A 17,903-nucleotide genomic window follows, 5' to 3' on the forward strand; every position below is an offset into this window, starting at 1 on the left:
GCCTTTTGACCCTTGTCTGGGCCTAATTAAGAGGCCAGCGATTGTGGTATATTATTTTTCAGGTGAGTGGTGGAGAAGGTACAACTGTGTATGAGTGTGTGACTTGCAAATTTATATCACCATGTGGTGTATAAAATGAAAATGTGCAGCTTTTTGACAATTTTCTGGGAACATTGGTAGCTTAGCGGTTAAGGCTCAGAGTAACTGATCAGTGAGTTGGGGGTTAAAGCTCCAGTCCTGTTTTTATGACTGACCTTTCATTTTGACCCCTGCTTCCGAACAAGCTGGGATATACAAAGAAAATAAATGTATTGTGCTGAAATGTATATGAGACAAATAAGGGCTTTTTCTTTTTCTGCAAACACACACTGCATTTAACCTTTGTCATGTTTGTGTGTTCTATATTGTGTATCAGGCTGAGTGGTCTTTTGCTTTATGAGTTTATTTATTTAGCTTTACTTTCTGCTCGAGCCCCTGTATATTCTCAAAAAGGGACAGTGACACTTAAATGGCCATTTTGAGTCTAAATGCCACTTTGGGCTTTTAAATGGCAATGAAACGATTCTGCTTTATTAGTCCTGACAGCAGAAGGTGGACTGTTTGAGATAATCACGGGTTTGTGTGAGTTTAGAGATCGTTAATTTCTGCGCCTGACTAGTAAACAAGCTGAATCTGCTTCTGATATACGTGCTTGGCGGTCCCGGTGGAGTTTCGCGGTTTCACGATCGTTAGAAATGTTCGATCCGAACACCCCTCACTCCCTGCCAGATCGTTATCTACAGTTTAATAATCTCACACTGCCGTATTCACATCACCCAGGAGAGTGGATACCATTTACTTAAGGAAGTTATTTTGTTAAAAAAGACTGGAGGTTTTGTTTCAAGAACATGGCATAGTAGACATAGTGTTCACAGTGCATACCGAATTGTCTTGTTACTGTTAGGAAACTTTGGCTACTGTTTGTTATGCAAATAACTAAATTGTCTTTTCTGTTGATTTTATTTTGGTCTTATAATTAAAACATTACTTGTAACAGTACTGATACTTAAAACTAGTGTTCTAGTTTTCTACATTTTGTAAGAACAATACTGTTATTACTAATGCTACTAATAGCACCACTAATATTATTCATATTACTGCCAGATCTACAGCTACAGCTACTATTACTACCTCTACTACTACTGCTAATACTACCACTGCAATTCATACTATTAATTCAAACATAAATATTCTTGCTGCTACTACAAATACTCTGATGCTAGTACTAGTACGATGCTAGATCCAGTACTTTTTATTATTATTATTATTATTATTATTATTATTATTATTATTATTATTATTATTATTGTTTTTTTTATTTTTTTATTTTTTTTTATTTTTTTTACTACTACTACTACTACTACTACAATTGCTACTACTACTACTATTAATACTACTCACTGCTACTTCTACTGGTATTACTACTGTTACTACTACATGTACTGCTATCACTATCACATTATGTTATAGTTATGAGGATGCTATGATTATTATTATTTATATTATTATTATTATTATTATTATTATTATTATTATTATTATTATTATTATTATTATTATTATTAGTGTCCTTAATAATACTATTAATAAAAATAATAAATAATGATAATAATAATAATAATAATAATTATTATTATTATTATTATGCATCTACTACTACAATTGCAACTACTAATACATATATCCTGCTGCTACTATTTCTATTACTTCTGCTACTATTACTATTAATACTACTACTACTACTACTACTACTACTACTGTTACTGCATCTACTATCATTACTGCTATTACTATTGCAAATATTATTACTACTGACATTACACTGCTATTACTAACACTTACTGTATAATGTTATTGTAACTATTACTACTCCTTCTGCTGCTGCCACTTCCACTACTCTTATTGCAATTATTATTGCTTGCTCTTACTAACCCTACAATGCCACAAGTACAAATATTACTGCTGCTACCAGAAACACTACTGCTATTACTATCATTCCTACTAATTAATACTATCACTAATACAGCTCCTAGTTAATACTAGAATTAATACTAGTTTGTGTCTTTAAAATAAGCAGATTCTTAGAAATATATACAGTAGCACTGTAACTTTAAGTGTTATAACCTTATATTGTAGTATATTTAAAGCATATTTATTAGGCATTGTTAATTTTACACTTTCTCAGATTGTGTTGGGACAAAAGTACATGTGCACGTAGTTGATGAATTCAGGGGACAGCTTCATTTTTCTTTGTGCAACCCAGACTGGGAAAAAAATTAGCACACAGACATTAACCTATTCTTAATTTGCCACCAAATACCTTTTCAGCTGCTTTAACCACTCTGCTAATCTGAAGTGTGATGTTATTCGGAATAGTTGATGCCTATTTGTCCCATACACTATTGGAAATTAGCAGCAGAGTGCAAATCGCAAGCCTATTTTTACCGAAGTGTATTTAGCTCTCGCACTCACCATACCAACCCGTGTTTACATTGATTATGATCGTTGCAATGACAGACGCTGAAATATAAAGGAATGGTGGGTGTATACTATGATTAACTTTCTCTGTCCATCCTTCTGTGTCTTTCCTGTATTTACCAGGTCTGTGTCCTGACTGGGAGATGTGGGACCCCAATCAGCCAGTGGAGAATGCCAGGGAGGCCATGCAGCAGGCTGATGACTGGCTTGGTGTCCCTCAGGTAGGAAACATGTCTCATGTTCCCTCATGTGATCTTTCTATGTATATATTTTGATCTTGGAAAAGGGAAACAACTGTTCAACTTTACATTACTTCACAGTGCTTAGATAGATATATATATATATAGTGTTTTTAGTCTGTGTCTCTGTGTGTGTGTCCATGTAGAGAGACTGATCTTGTTCAGGCTTGTCTGAATTTGATCGAGTTTCTCCATCTATTGTCCTAGAGCCTAGTATAAATTTCGTGATGTTATTAAATGCGATTTTTTAAAATTATTTTTAAATTTAAACTGATGGCTGTACTTTTGTCTTACTACAAATACTTAAATACTACATTTCTTAAAGACAAGGCTCACGGTGCAACATGCAACCGTTCATTTTAAGTTTGCATAAAGTGACATCATGTACTTTGTGAAGGGTTTACTATAAAAGGAATAAAAGGAAGCGATTAATTAGGAATTCTAGGTCTAAGGAATCCAATATCCAAGATTTAATATCCTCCACATTTAAATATTATAAACCAGACCATAACTATACTATAATTAGAATTTGATTTATGCTTGAGCTATTTTTGCAGCATAGCCAGAATATGTGCATTTATTTTTTATTTTTTTGCAGTTAGGCTGTGTTAGACTTCGGACTGTACTACGGCAAAAAAAAAAAAATTATTAAACATGTTGCGGGTGTACAGTGCTTTCTGCATTTATTGCAAAGAAAAGCAATGCCTGAAATATCACACTATACAGTATATTATGATTGGAACTAAGCTCAGGAGAATAGTGTTACCTACTTTCTTTCATCCTGGTTCAAGGGTATAATATATTAACTTGTTCGGACATGATTCTGCCTAATGGACACCTTGCCATCACACCTAAATGGCCCATTGAACATCTCCTGATTCAGTTTCCAGTTTGTTGCTATAATAACCTCCACTTTTCTGGGAAGGAATTACACTAGATTTTAAAGCACCAGTCAGCCACAAGAGCATTAACTGAAGTCAGGTATAAGGTCAGGTGAGGAGGTCTAATGTGTAGTTGGTGTTTCAGTTAATCACAGAGGTGTTTAGTGGGTTTGAGGTCAGGGCTCTGTACAGGACACTTGAATTCCTCCATTTTTTACCTTTGGAAAATGGACTTTTATTTGTACACATTGTTATGCTTAAACCTTTGGGCCACTAAGTTCAGTCTACACAGTTGTAAGATTAAAATTTTGTGTCATCAGTTTGGGGGAAAAATTAGGGGCCGCACATTTAAGACGTTTAGGGGACAAAGTGAGAGAGGCCCGATTGAGATGGTTTTGACATGTGCAGAGGAGGGACATAGGGTATATCCGTAAGAGAATGCTGAGGGAAGACATGCAGGTAGTTGGTTTTAAAGAGGCAGATGTAGAGGACAGAGTAGTATAGAGACGGATGACCCGCTGTTTAGACCCCTAATGGAAGCAGACGAGAGAAGAAGAAGAGGTTTGGGGAAAGAACACATATGGGTGTGATGGTCAGGTGTCACATAGTTTATTGTGCAAAAAATCCAACCATTTTTTTGGCTAAATTTATTATATTTGGTAAAGTTTTTTAATTCATTAATAAAAAATGTGGCATCAAAGAACAATCAATCAAGCACAAAAAGTATAGAGCCAGTGCTACATAAATGATAAGCCAGTTTTCTATAAAATGATATAAAGAACATCTATTTTTATTTGTCCACATACACACCAGCTCTTTTCTTTGAGTCCAATGTTGCAACCTGACACACTTGTTCATTTCTTGCAGTTCTGTTGAATCAGAATTGTATGACTTTCAGACCGCAGTTGAACCAAGCGGGAGTTTCTTGCTCAGATTTTATACAGACCAGTTATTTTTGTCCTCACCTGGATTTGTGGATGCTGTACACTCACCTCTGCAAATAAACTACTGTTACTGAGTTAAGAAACAGATGAGGATTTAATCAAACAATGCCTATTTGAAATCATCTTATAATAGGAATGTGTTGAGGCCCAGATCTGGGAAAGCTGCTAAATGCTGATAAGCGCAGTGACTCCAATAATTCCTAGATCAGAAGGACTTAGAGCTGAAGCCTAGCCGAGGACAGTGAAAGGAGAGCTTCAACCAGTGAGGTGAACAGGAACACGACGGTCCCTCTGACAGAACTCCAAAACTCCTGTCAGGATAAGAGAATGTGCCAGAAACATGGATTGCTCTGCAGCCTGCCAGTTAATATAACGTAGGGGCTCATTTGACTTGCAAAACATGGATTATGATCCTCGTGGGGGTCGGCATCTTCTCTTTGAAGGTCTCTTTGAAGGTCTATTACATCGGAAAGAAATCAAACACAGCATCATCATCATCATGCCAGTTCATTAACATGATGATTCAGCAGCTTGGTAGAATCATGATGTGGGAATGGTTTTTAGTGCTATGACTAAGGAAATGATGAAATGAAAAAATGCTTCAGATTCTCCAAACCATATTTTTATGTGTAAAAGAAGTTCATTTTGGCAAATGGAGAAAACGCTGTAGCCAACTTGCTACATTTCACTAATAATATATTTTGAATTCAGGTCTCTCTCTCTTTCTCTCTCTCTCTCTCTCTCTCTCTCTCTCTCTCTCTCTCTCTCTCTCTCTCTCTCTCTCTCTCTCTCTCTCTCTCCATGCCTCTTTGCAGCTGTGCTAAATTCCTAGGAACACTATTTTCAGACGGCTCTTATCCTTTCAGGCAGGGGTTAAATAAAGCAACCACTCAAACAGCATGGTGTGAAAGAGAGGTGTAAGCGGATAGAAGGGACACAGTGGCTCAGAAAGCAAATTATACTGCAAATGTAAATGAATATAAAACCGCTCCCATGGCACTAAACTATAAAAGAGTTTTTGGCCATACTACAACATATGAGAAGTGTAATAGCATAAACAGGCTAGTTTTACAATGGCAGGCAGGAGGATCTAAAAATTATCATAATCAAAAATACAAAAAACATTTGTGTAGATCATCATGTGTAACTTTTTGACAATATAAAAGAGATATTTAACATTTTAATGACATCCAGCTTTAATATGAAAATGTTTTTATGGCATGCAAATGAACCAGTGCTCATTTGGGGAGTGTTTAGATGAGAAGATACTGTCTCCAGACCACACATCTTAGCGACTGTCCTCCTTCCATTCTTTCCATTTTAAAGAGAACATCTTAGGTATTTTAGTGGCACTCAGCAGAACTGTTAGTGGAAAGATAAGGTTCTTTGTAAACACAGACCCCTAGACTCTAGACACATTGAACATTTTCGCTTCCTTTTTCTCTCTTTCTTTTTATCTTATTGATCTGCATGTCCCTACATGACATAGCCTGTGCATTGAAGCAACTTCTGTCATGGTGGTTCTGATCCTTTCCTTATACACTGTATATATACACACAGTCAACCCCTGATAATTCGCGGTTTGGAACTCGCGGCTAGAAATATTCGCGGGTTTTAATTTGGGTCCTAATTAACAGTGAGTTGCGGATTATTTTGAAATTTGCAGAAATCCGCAGCAGGATCGAATGTTCAGGAACGTTAGGAATAACATTTTAAACTACTGTATGTTTTCACTAACAAATTTCATAAAATTTTTTAAAACACTTTATTGTATTAAAGTGACAAAGTTTTTAGATAAATTGAATAAGGTACCATAGGGGCTGTGGGGGTGTGTCAAAAATTTGCGGATTTTCGGAACTTGCAGGGGGTCTTAGAACATAACTCCAGCAAATTCTGGGGGATTTGTATATATATAATAGATTCAGAGTGTGATATATATATATATATATATATATATATATATATATATATATATATATATATATATATATAGTATCGCATCTTCTCTAGTGCAAGATGATGCATAACTAATCCTTAATTATCAGGTTTTATGGAATAACCACTAAAATATGTGTTTTGTGTATAGAAATGCTTTACATCACATAATTGTGGAGGAACACTACAGCTTTTGTGATCTTACACACGTTCCTCAGTTCTGTAGAACGTTTTTCAAACAATTACACCTAGATACTCTTTAATTTTAGCCCTAATGGCTTTTAACCGTGTTGACCTTTGTCCTATGCAGGTTATAGCTCCTGAGGAGATTGTGGACCCGAATGTGGATGAGCACTCGGTCATGACCTACCTTTCTCAGTTCCCTAAAGCCAAGCTGAAGCCTGGTGCTCCACTACGTTCCAAAACTCTGCATCCAAAAAGGGCTAAAGCCTATGGTCCTGGTGAGGGACACTTTTTTTTCCAAATCAAGATCCAGTTCTGATTTTTGCCTTTATTTATTAGGTTTTACCTGTCTTATTGTTTTTATCTTTTTCTCTGTTTAGGCATCGAGCCCAGAGGCAACGTGGTCTTAAAAGCAGCTGAGTTTATTGTTGAGACAGTGGAGGCAGGGCTTGGTGAGGTGCTGGTGTACGTCGAGGATCCTGAGGGTCACACTGAGGAGGTCAGACACCATGTTTCTTTTTGAGATTTTTGAATATTTGTCAGACTTTTAGCTTATGATTTACTGTCCATATTAGAAGAGAGTGTACAAACCAGTATAAAGTCCCCAAAAAAAATCACTTCTCTGCTTCTTTCAGGCTCGAGTGATCGCCAACAATGACAAGAACAGATCTTACTCTGTAGTCTATTTGCCCAAAGTGGAGGGTCTTCATAAGGTACCTAACTTTACGTCTATTTGTTGTTTCATGGTATTAATGTGTCCCAAACCTCAACCCACCCATCAAACTACCTACCATATTGGCAATTATATCCAGCAGTTGTGCCAAAGTTAAATTTTTTTTGTGATTAATTTCTAATAGAAAATTTATCAAAATGTAATGTTTCAGCTTTTGATTTACTCATAGTTATGTTTTTAGTCGACATTTAGAGATAGATATTTTGTGATTCCTGGAAAGTTCAAACTGTATATACTATATGGAAAATCAGGACTGACTTTTCCAGCCTTATGTGGTTCTTTCCCAAACTGTTATTGCTGGAGACACACAAGTTTTAGGATGTCTTTGGATGCAGGAACATGAAAATTTCCCTTCACTTTAACTTGGAGATCCAAACCTGTTACAGCTCCTGTGCGAAAGCAAACCCCATGAATATATGCATAACATGGTTTGGAGGATGATATCTTGAGTGGTCTTTTATAGAGCTCTGACCTCAACCCCATTGAATAGCTTTGGGATGAATTGGAATGCTGACTTCACCCCAGGCCTCCTCACCTCACCTTCATCAGCACAAATGTCAACAATCACACTCTAAAATGTAGTTGAACATCTTCCCGAAAGAGTGGAGGAAATTATACGAGCAAATTGAGACTCTTTGTTTAATAGATTTGAAAATCGATTTGAATAGTTTTCAGCATTACACAAACACATTCTTTTAAAACTTAAATACTGGCACCCTACTGACATTTTTACTGCTTTGGCAGGCTTCTTTTATTAATTGCGGATAATAAACTTGCCATAAGTATAATAAACTTGCTCTTGCTTCTCAAGAGGAAAAGAAATGCCAATGCCACACACATTTGAAACATAAAATAAACATCGCCTTTTATGTCAAAGGAAATGTCTGCTTGTTTCTGTGCCCAGGTGAAAGTGTTGTTTGCTGGACAGGACATTAACAACAGCCCCTTTCTTGTGAACGTGTCCAAAGCTCTGGGAGACCCTAATAAGGTGCAGGCACGCGGTCCGGGCTTGGAACAAATGGGAAATGTGGCAAACAAGCCGACTTACTTTGACATCTATACTGCAGGTTGGGTCCAGAGTAGACATGTAAATGCAATATTGGGAATGTTGTATTCAGATCATAACTTTGCATTACATAAATATGTGTGTTTTCTCAGGTGCTGGTGCAGGTGATGTGGGTGTAATCATTGTGGACTCGCAGGGTCGCAGAGACACGGTGGAGATCATACTGGAGAACCGAGGAGACAGTATTTTTCGCTGCACATACGGCCCTGTACTGGAAGGACCGCATGTTATTTATGTTACTTTTGCAGGCCAGCAAATACCCAGAAGTCCTTTTACTGTACACATCTCAGAGGGTAAGACAACAGCCTCCATGCTTTCTTTAAGATTGATCTGATATTGATCAGTTAATGAATGTAATCACTTTTACCCCACCTTTCCTCAACTATTATCATTTTAAATCAAGCAATTTACATTCAACCCAGACCTTATAGCCACAGATATGCAATGCTTTCTGTATTAATCTCTGTCCTCACTGTTCTTGTCAATCCCTGTTGTTTGCATAATTACTTAAAGTGTGTAATGTGGTTTGGAAGATGGATGTTTTTCTAGAGAGGGTTCTAGTAATGCACAAGTTTTTGGATAACTTGTATGCTGACTGTGTGATGCTGTGTGAGTGTTCGGGCGGGAACATGTTTTTTTTGGTATCACCAGAGGTTTTCTAGTGTTCTCTGTTCCGGGGGTTCGGTACACACACATACACAAACACATTCTGAAAGTGTTGCTGTATTCTCTTTCGCTTGTGTGTCATTCTAGCTCCTCTGAGCAGCGTGCCGGCCGGGTCCCCGGTTCAGATAATCCCTCAGTCTATTCGCACGCCGCCCTCCGAAAAGTCCAAGAAAGTGCCCCCCCCAACGCCGCCCAAACCCAGGCGAGCAAGTCAGTACGGCCCGCTGGGGTGCGGCACATGCCTGCGCAAGCTTGGTTGCTTCGCATCCTTTAGTCCTATCTTCCCTTTTGTTTTACCCTTTTAATCTCTGACCCTTTCTGTCTCTCCATGTCCCTCCCTGACCTTGTCTATCTCTCCCTGACCCTGTTTTCCTCTTCAGTCCATTTGGTATGTCTATATTTTGACACACCTTCCCATTCTCCCCTGGCTTTTTTGGCATGTTCCAGAGCTTGGCCATTTGCGACTGCAAAGCCATACATACAGCTTGCTGCAGGGAGAGATTGGAATGTATGCAGGACTGCGTGTAAGAGATTAGAAACAGACAAACGCTCGATTTGCTACCAGTATCGTCTTAATCCCTTAGAAAAGAGAGCTGGACGATCACCTTTACACACGCTCCATTTTCAACTGCATGACCTCTGCAGTTGAGCTGGATCTGATTTTAATACTCACTAACGTAATAATCCCAAAATTAACCTACCATAACATGTGATTTAATAATTACCGAACTCAAAACTCTTCAACTGAATTTCTAATAACCCTAACTGACCAGTGATAAAATATTAGGCATGCAATCTGCTTATTGCCAAAATTTTAATCTGGCATCAAGGGGCACTTGTCAAAGTGAACGTCTAGTAAATCATCTTCATCATCATCATCCTTGTGGTTGTCATTGTCATTATCAACCTAATCACTTCCATATTATCATCATCTTCATCTTCATCATCTGTCTTCACTATGTCTATAATAATAATAATTGGTTTTAGTTTGTGAGAAAGTTTTTTATTTGAAGCCAAATTAGCAAAATGAGTTTATTAGTTCAGTTATTGCACTGGTATTTTCCTGTGAAGTCTGATATTGCCTTCAAAATATGAAACTCAGCAAAAGATGCCCAGATCAAAAAGAATTCAATGAATTTCTAATTCAGTTCAATTAATTTCCACTTTAAAAACTGGTCTGCCATTTCTAATAGACAAATTCTTATGAGATCTTGTCTGTAAATTATGTATTGGAAGTGAAACTGAAGATAAGCTTGTGCTTTCTATCTAGCTAGGCTTAGTAGTCATGATGATAAATTTTAATTAACATAAAACAAAACATTTTCTTTAAGAGCCCCTGTCAATTTGCGACTAGATCATTTAGTGACTAGAATTTATAATTGCATGTATAACCTAAACAACTTTCTAATCCTAATCAAGTTAGCACATTTTTAGCTTCGATAGCTTTAAAAGTAATGATTAGTTTCGCGTGATTTATATATATATATATATATATATATATATATATATATATATATATATATATATATATATATATATATATATATATATTCTCTCAGAAATCCTGACAGGATAAAACAAACAAACAAACAAACAAACAAATGCAATTGCATTATATTAAATGTGCATTTTTAAATACTTTAACAGGAAAGATGATCATTTATATTTCTCAAAACCCTTTTTTTTGGCTAGTTGAAATCCAGTTACCTTGGGTAGTATTCATCCACTCACGGTAAATAAAAACCCCCATAAAATATACAGTATCTTTGGTATACTTTAACTCATATTTTAATAGTCATGGTTTAAAATGAATGTTAAAAAAACATTTGTGAAATTCTGTAAGGTTTGTTTATATTGACTTGGTTAGGTTTTAGAGTATAACAAATAAATCTTCCATGCTCAGGATAATGCTAACAGTCAAAATTATCAATATTTATATAAAAATGTGTACATTTATATCCACTTTGCACCCAATGTTACTGTGATATGCTTGTGACACTATTCAGGATTAAAAATACTGGATATAGGCATAACTACCTTTCCAGTAATCAATCAGAATAGCTACTATAACATTTGCAGGAAAGATTATAGATCTTTATATTGATATGTATAACAAACATTTTCTCAAGACATGTTAGCTTATGTTAGCTACCTTACTAGCTATAAAGCAATAAAGCAATAAAGAGTATGAACTTTTATATATAGATTTATGACTTAAAAATCTCAGAATGTCTGTAAAGTTAGTAGCTAGCTTGCAGTAACTGTAATGAGCATCTATGCTTTATATACAGTATGTATTTTCTTTGTAGTAATCATCTGATCACTTTTTGTGGCTTTTACTAGCATGAGGATATAATAAAGCTAGCATGTTTTAGCATTTTGGAATTTGATGAAGTTTAAACAATTAAAAATTAAGATACATTGCCAAATTTGTGCTTAAGCGATACATTTTTCATGTAACCGTCCATGAAAAATCTCTAGCGTCATGCTCCTTCAAACTAACACTAAATCTTAGCAGTCCTGTGCTATGTCATTGTGTGTTCAGTACCTGAGTGTGTCCAAATGCGTCTGTTTAATTATTTTGTGTACAAGCCTAATCCCTTTTCTCACTCACCAGCGAGTAATCCGAATGCTTGTCGGGCTATTGGACGAGGTCTACAGCCCAAGGGTGTGCGGGTGAAGGAGGTGGCCGATTTTAAAGTTTACACCAGAGGGGCAGGAAGTGGAGACCTGCGCGTCCTCATCAAAAACCCAAGTAAGTGAATTATCCAGTTGTAGTTTATTGCAAAACAGTTGTTTATATGAAAGCTATATGTCTGTTATTCTACAAAAAATTTTCTTTTTGCCATTAAGAGGGTGGAGATGAACCTGTGAAGGTGTGTGACTTGGGTGATGGGGTGTATGAATGTAACTACTACCCCGTTTTTCCTGGAAAATACACTGTAATCATCACCTGGGGAGGGCACGCCATCCCACGCAGGTAAGAACATTATACATTTATATGTTAAATGAACTCCATTGTATTACTCAGAAACATAGAATAAACATAGAATAATCTCTATGCTATATATTTAAAATATAATTTATATATAAAACAAATATATCTATACAATCTTTATGCATGGGGATTACCTCAGAGGAAAAAAAAATATATTTTTAAATTGCACTTACAGTGTACACCTAAAGGCAGTTGTCATAGTCTGTGATTGAAGGAGAAATGAATGGAAATGTAATGCAAATTCAAAACTACAACTTTTATACTAAAACAATAAATCCATAAGAATAAGAAATATATAGGAGAATGTCATAGCAGCAATTTCTCCATTTTTTTATTGGGTCAATAAATTGTTCTCTGTGCAAACTTTCCAATGAGTTTAAAAAAATGCCTCCAAGGTATACTTATGTGTGTGTATATATATATATATATATATATATATATATATATATATATATATATATATATATATATATATATATATATATATGTATATATATATTCATAAGTATACCTTGGAGATTATCTGGAAGGGTATTAGAACAACAAATACTGTGGTACATCTTTACATTATGTGTGTATGTGTGTATATAGTCCATTTGAGGTGTTCATCAGTGAGGATGCAGGACCTCAGAAGGTGAGAGCTTGGGGTCCAGGCTTGGAGACAGGTATGGTGGGCAAGTCAGCTGACTTTGTAGTGGAGGCTATCGGGACCGAGGTGGGAACTCTGGGTAAGGCTTTTTTTTTTTTATGTTTTTGTTTTTCTTTATACTTTGGGGGCAGTCATTGTTCTGGTGTTCTGAATGCTTCTATGGTGTTTATAGTGTGTGAATGAATAGAAAGCAGGCTATACATTTGAGCTGTGCTCCCATGACATTACTGTGTATGTGTGTGTGTGTTTATATGTATAGGATTCTCAATTGAAGGCCCATCCCAAGCTAAGATCGAGTGTGATGATAAGGGTGATGGCTCCTGTGATGTTCTCTACTGGCCTACAGAGCCTGGTGACTATGCTGTTCATGTCATCTGTGATGATGAGGACATTAAGGATAGCCCTTTCATGGCACACATCCTACCTGCAGCAAATGATGTTTTTCCTGAGAAGGTTAAGTATCACCACATTATATCCTAAAGGCACAAATAATTTAATTGTATCAAAAAAAAAAAAAAAAAAAAAAAAAAAAATATATATATATATATATATATATATATATATATATATATATATATATATATATATATATATATATATATATATATATATATATAATTTGTAATAATAATAATAATAATAATAATAATAATAATAATAATAATACTGATGCTTTTTCTTGTCCTTTTGATGCAGGTGAAATGTTATGGTCCTGGTTTGGAGCCCACTGGCTGCATTGTCAACAAACAAGCAGACTTTACTATTGATGCTCGAGCAGCAGGCAGGGGTCAGCTGAAGATCTATGCTCAGGTATATACCTTCAGTAATTCTTTTAATTGACTAATAAACCCAATAATTCTAGTGTAGATCCTGTATAAAAGTTGCTTTAAAAATTGTGTCTAAAAATTATTTTATTATCCATTTTCCACGTGCTTCTTCATTTCGTAATCTTTTTATTGTATTGCTTTTGTTTTCAACTTTGTGCTGATTTTCTCTTTAGGACTCTGAAGGTTACCCAATTGACATCCAAATTACAGACAATGGAGACGGCACTTTCTTTTGCATCTACATCCCTACAAAACCCATCAAACACACTATTATCATCACCTGGGGCGAGGTCAATGTACCCAACAGCCCGTTCAGGGTAGGTGTGCAAGACAATGTATACAAAATAGTCAATACCATGTTATGTGAAGAATTTTGGCAGGCTGTAAATATGTTGTGAGGTGATTTTTTGCTCAGTTATTGAGTGCCGTCCACTACAAAGAAATGTGCCTGACGTGCAGTTTTTTACACAGAAATCACAGAGAGCATAGACATCAAACCAAATGTTTTTTACAGCACTTTTAACAATAGACTTTCTCTCAACATGTCTGTTTACATGTACAGTTACTTTTTTTTAGGTACTTGCGGTGCAAAACTTTCTGTGCCGTACTGTTCGGCGCTACAGTGTCACTGCGTTTAAATTCTAATTTTATTTGTCACATACACATTCATATAGAGTACGGCCCGTAGTGAAATGTTTTTTACGACTGTCCAACATGTAAACATGAAGCTAGAAATATAAAATAAAATAAATAGAAATAATGTGTAAAAGTATACAAATATTTTTTAAATATATTGTTTTTGACAGTTACTTTGTCTACTGTCTCTTTGTCTTATGCTGTCTTTTGGGGTTTCCTATTGCTCTAAATGTTGCACATGTACACTTTGTGCTGTTTATTTAGAGTCCTATGTAGTTCTATTTTCCTTTTATCAATTTATATTGTCTGATGTGGGACCTTGGTCTTGGGGAAACCTTGTTTCATTTCACTGTGTATGTGATGTATGTTCACTGTGCGTGGTTGGAATTACAATAAAGTCTACTTGACTTGACTTAAAATATAGTCTACAAGAAAATGACTTGAGTGCTCCTTTTTTTTGGACTGAACTTCAGGTGAACATTGGAGAGGGAAGCCACCCTGAGAATGTGAAGGTGTATGGACCAGGTGTAGAGAAAAGCGGCCTGAAAGCCAACGAACCCACCTACTTCACTGTGGATTGCAGTGAGGCCGGACAGGGTCAGTCTGCACATCTAACTTCTGTTCCTGCGCTCATGCTTTTTTCTCATACGGTCATAATACCTGCTTTCACCTGATTAATATTACAGCTGTATCATTTGGGCTTATTACATGACTCATTTAAGTTACATTCAACAACATTTTTAGCAATATTACCTGGTCTTTCTCGATTTCAGATTTTGTTGTTTGGTTCTAGATCTAATTTAGACAATAGGGATCATGATTATAGCACAGGCATACACAAGGTCTAAAAGGCACAATAGGTATAAGAGCATGTAAGGCACATTGTATACGTTGGTGTCTTAGTGATCATCAGTGCAGGCAGAAATCAAGCAGCTTAAAATAAAAAACTAATTGAAATTGAATGTGTATATGAAAATAATTTTCTTTAAGCTGCACACAGGGCAATTAAGTGAGTTTTGCAATGTAATTTTACTTTCAGGCATTCATAAGTTTAGTGGTAAAATGTGAAATATATTTTCTTTATCGTTATATTTTGCGTTAGCTTTTTTGTCATAGTTTAAAAGAACGTTGAAGCTCGGGTGAATTTTATGAGCGAACACACACAATCCTGAAACGTCAATCTTTGAGGATGTCATAAATACATTTTTATTTTATTTGAATAGCCAAATTCCACTTGATAATACATTTAAGCTCTTGATATACAATTTTCCAATAATGCTGATGTTTACTGATAAAACCATTATGCAATCTCCACCGAACCTGCATACAATTGTCCTCTTCATCTTCCACTCCATAGGAGATGTAAGCATTGGGATCAAATGTGCTCCTGGAGTGGTGGGCCCTGCCGAGGCCGATATCGATTTTGACATTATTAAAAATGACAACGACACATTCACTGTCAAATACACACCACCAGGTGCTGGCCGGTACACTATAATGGTTCTGTTTGCTGATCAGGTATGAGTATCTGTACTATATTTATCCCTTTTTTTTCCCTATTTAATAATAATATCAATACCAGTTTTTCTTCTGTTGAATCCAGGAAATACCCATCAGCCCCTTCCGTATTAAAGTGGATCCTTCTCATGATGCTAATAAAGTGAGAGCAGAGGGTCCAGGACTCTGCAAGACTGGTATGGTTATTTGTCTGTGTGTAAGGAAATATGTTAGAACATGCGATGATGTAATGTTGTATAATGTTGTGTTAATGCGATAATCCAGGTGTGGAAGTGGGCAAGCCGACACACTTCACGATCTACACTAAAGGAGCAGGAAAGGCCACGCCGGAGGTTCACTTCACAGGAGCGCTTAAAGGAGAGGCTGTGAGCGACTTTGAGATTATCGATAACCACGACTACTCCTTTACTGTCCGCTACACTGCAATACAGCAGGTAAGAGGATAGATCTGTTTTTGTAACAAACATATAGTTTTAAGGTGATTATATTCCTTATACAGTAATGCACTAAACTTATTTACAAATTTTAATGGATAAAAGCATCTCCAAAATGACCAGCAATGTAGGGTGTTCTGAGTACAAGGGTGGAAGGATCCATCCATCCATCCATCCATCCATCCATCCATCCATCCATCCATCCATCCATCACCACCCAACTGCCTACATACATGTATGCCCATCCAGTTATCTTTTCACCCATCATACATACCTACTTGTCCATCCATCCATCTATCCATCTATTGATCCATCCATCCATCCATCCATCCATCCATCCATCCATCCATCCATCCATCCATCCATCCATCCATCCATCCATCCATCCATCCATCCTTCTACTCATCCTTTTATCCATCACATGTAAAGCTTTTTTGTCTTGGATGACATCTCTATTTGTACGCTTTCCATATAATATCTAGGACATCGGTCCCCAACCTTTTTTGCGCCACGGACCAAATTAATGTCAGACAATATTTTCATGGACCGCCCTTTAAGTTGTGGGGGATAAATACAACAAAATAAAATGATGCGACCGGCATAAATACTGGAATTTTCTAAATATAATAATAAAAGTTAATCCACTGTGTTTTGTTTTTTGTTCCTTTTGCTAGCTTGGGGGTTTTAATTCAGCGGTAAAAGAATCCGGTAATTTTCCAAATTAAAACATCGTTCAGAATCAGAAAATAAATCAAACGAAAATAATGTAAGTTATGTATTATTACTGTGTGGCCCGGTACCAATTGACCCACGGATCAGTGCCTGTTAAAAAGAAGAAAATATAGAGAAAAAAAATATTGAGAAAAAAACCATAAATACTTACACTGTCGAGATCAGTGATCCCCAACACCTGGGCCGCAGATCGCTGATCTAGACAGTGTAAGTGTTTATGCTTTTTTTTTTCCTTTATATTTTTATTCTAACATTTATACGCTAAATGCCTTGAACTTTTAACACAAATGTATTAATGTGTCAGAACAAGATCGAGGAAGGATGTTTGCTGAAGAATATCAAATCCCACACAACCTTCTTTTTTTCAGTAGTAAAAAAAATGTTAGTAATGAATTCAAGGTCTTGTGGCTATAAAAGTCCTGCGTGGTAATTGATTTGACAGTGTTAATTACTACTTGATGACTGAGAGTCAGATGTGGGCAGATTTGTTGTGACACATTAAATCCCATAATGACATGTGGTACTCAGTTGCTACCCAGTTTAATAGATGTTTGATGGAGGTTAAACAGTCTGAATTACAAGTGGTTCTTTCTATGTGAGTATTTCAGGTAAATAACACAAGAAGAAGTTTTTTACCTGTAGAAAAGAGCATTTTGCCTGTCCATTACATCACTTTACTTAAAAAAATCAAAGTAATTAATATGGTGTTACAATTGTAACTCATTTTACATCCTGAACTGATAATTTGAAGCATCCCAGTGAAACGTATTCTTATTCTTCCCCCCATTGTTTTATAGGGTAACATGAGCATTTCTGTATGCCATGGAGGTGACCCCATCCCCAAAAGCCCCTTCATTATCACCGTCGCTCCTCCACTGGACCTCAGCAAGGTCAAAGTGCAGGGACTTAACACCAGTGAGTCAGCAGATCCATCATATGCATATT

General features: G+C 36.2%; 1 protein-coding gene across 8 annotated transcripts in view; it reads left to right on the forward strand.

Annotated features, from left to right (window-relative positions):
- Positions 1-17,903, forward strand: part of flncb (filamin C, gamma b (actin binding protein 280)) — a 71,422-nt gene that overhangs the window by 31,611 nt on the left and 21,908 nt on the right. For 4 of the 8 annotated variants that reach the window (XM_083528778.1, XM_083528782.1, XM_083528779.1 and 1 more), the window contains exons 3-20: positions 2,641-2,738; positions 6,827-6,977; positions 7,080-7,198; positions 7,335-7,412; positions 8,337-8,499; positions 8,591-8,791; positions 9,252-9,374; positions 11,782-11,919; positions 12,018-12,144; positions 12,754-12,890; positions 13,071-13,264; positions 13,508-13,621; positions 13,812-13,955; positions 14,748-14,871; positions 15,632-15,792; positions 15,878-15,968; positions 16,057-16,226; positions 17,756-17,873. In XM_083528778.1, coding sequence (XP_083384904.1) covers positions 2,641-2,738; positions 6,827-6,977; positions 7,080-7,198; positions 7,335-7,412; positions 8,337-8,499; positions 8,591-8,791; positions 9,252-9,374; positions 11,782-11,919; positions 12,018-12,144; positions 12,754-12,890; positions 13,071-13,264; positions 13,508-13,621; positions 13,812-13,955; positions 14,748-14,871; positions 15,632-15,792; positions 15,878-15,968; positions 16,057-16,226; positions 17,756-17,873 — 2,451 coding nt within the window. The remainder of the gene's footprint in view (positions 1-2,640; positions 2,739-6,826; positions 6,978-7,079; positions 7,199-7,334; positions 7,413-8,336; positions 8,500-8,590; positions 8,792-9,251; positions 9,375-11,781; positions 11,920-12,017; positions 12,145-12,753; positions 12,891-13,070; positions 13,265-13,507; positions 13,622-13,811; positions 13,956-14,747; positions 14,872-15,631; positions 15,793-15,877; positions 15,969-16,056; positions 16,227-17,755; positions 17,874-17,903) is intronic. The other 4 variants (XM_083528781.1, XM_083528780.1, XM_083528784.1 and 1 more) reach the window with 1 other exon arrangement.

This window comes from Silurus aristotelis (genome assembly GCF_946808225.1).
Source record: "Silurus aristotelis genome assembly, chromosome: 24".
NCBI lineage: Eukaryota > Metazoa > Chordata > Actinopteri > Siluriformes > Siluridae > Silurus > Silurus aristotelis.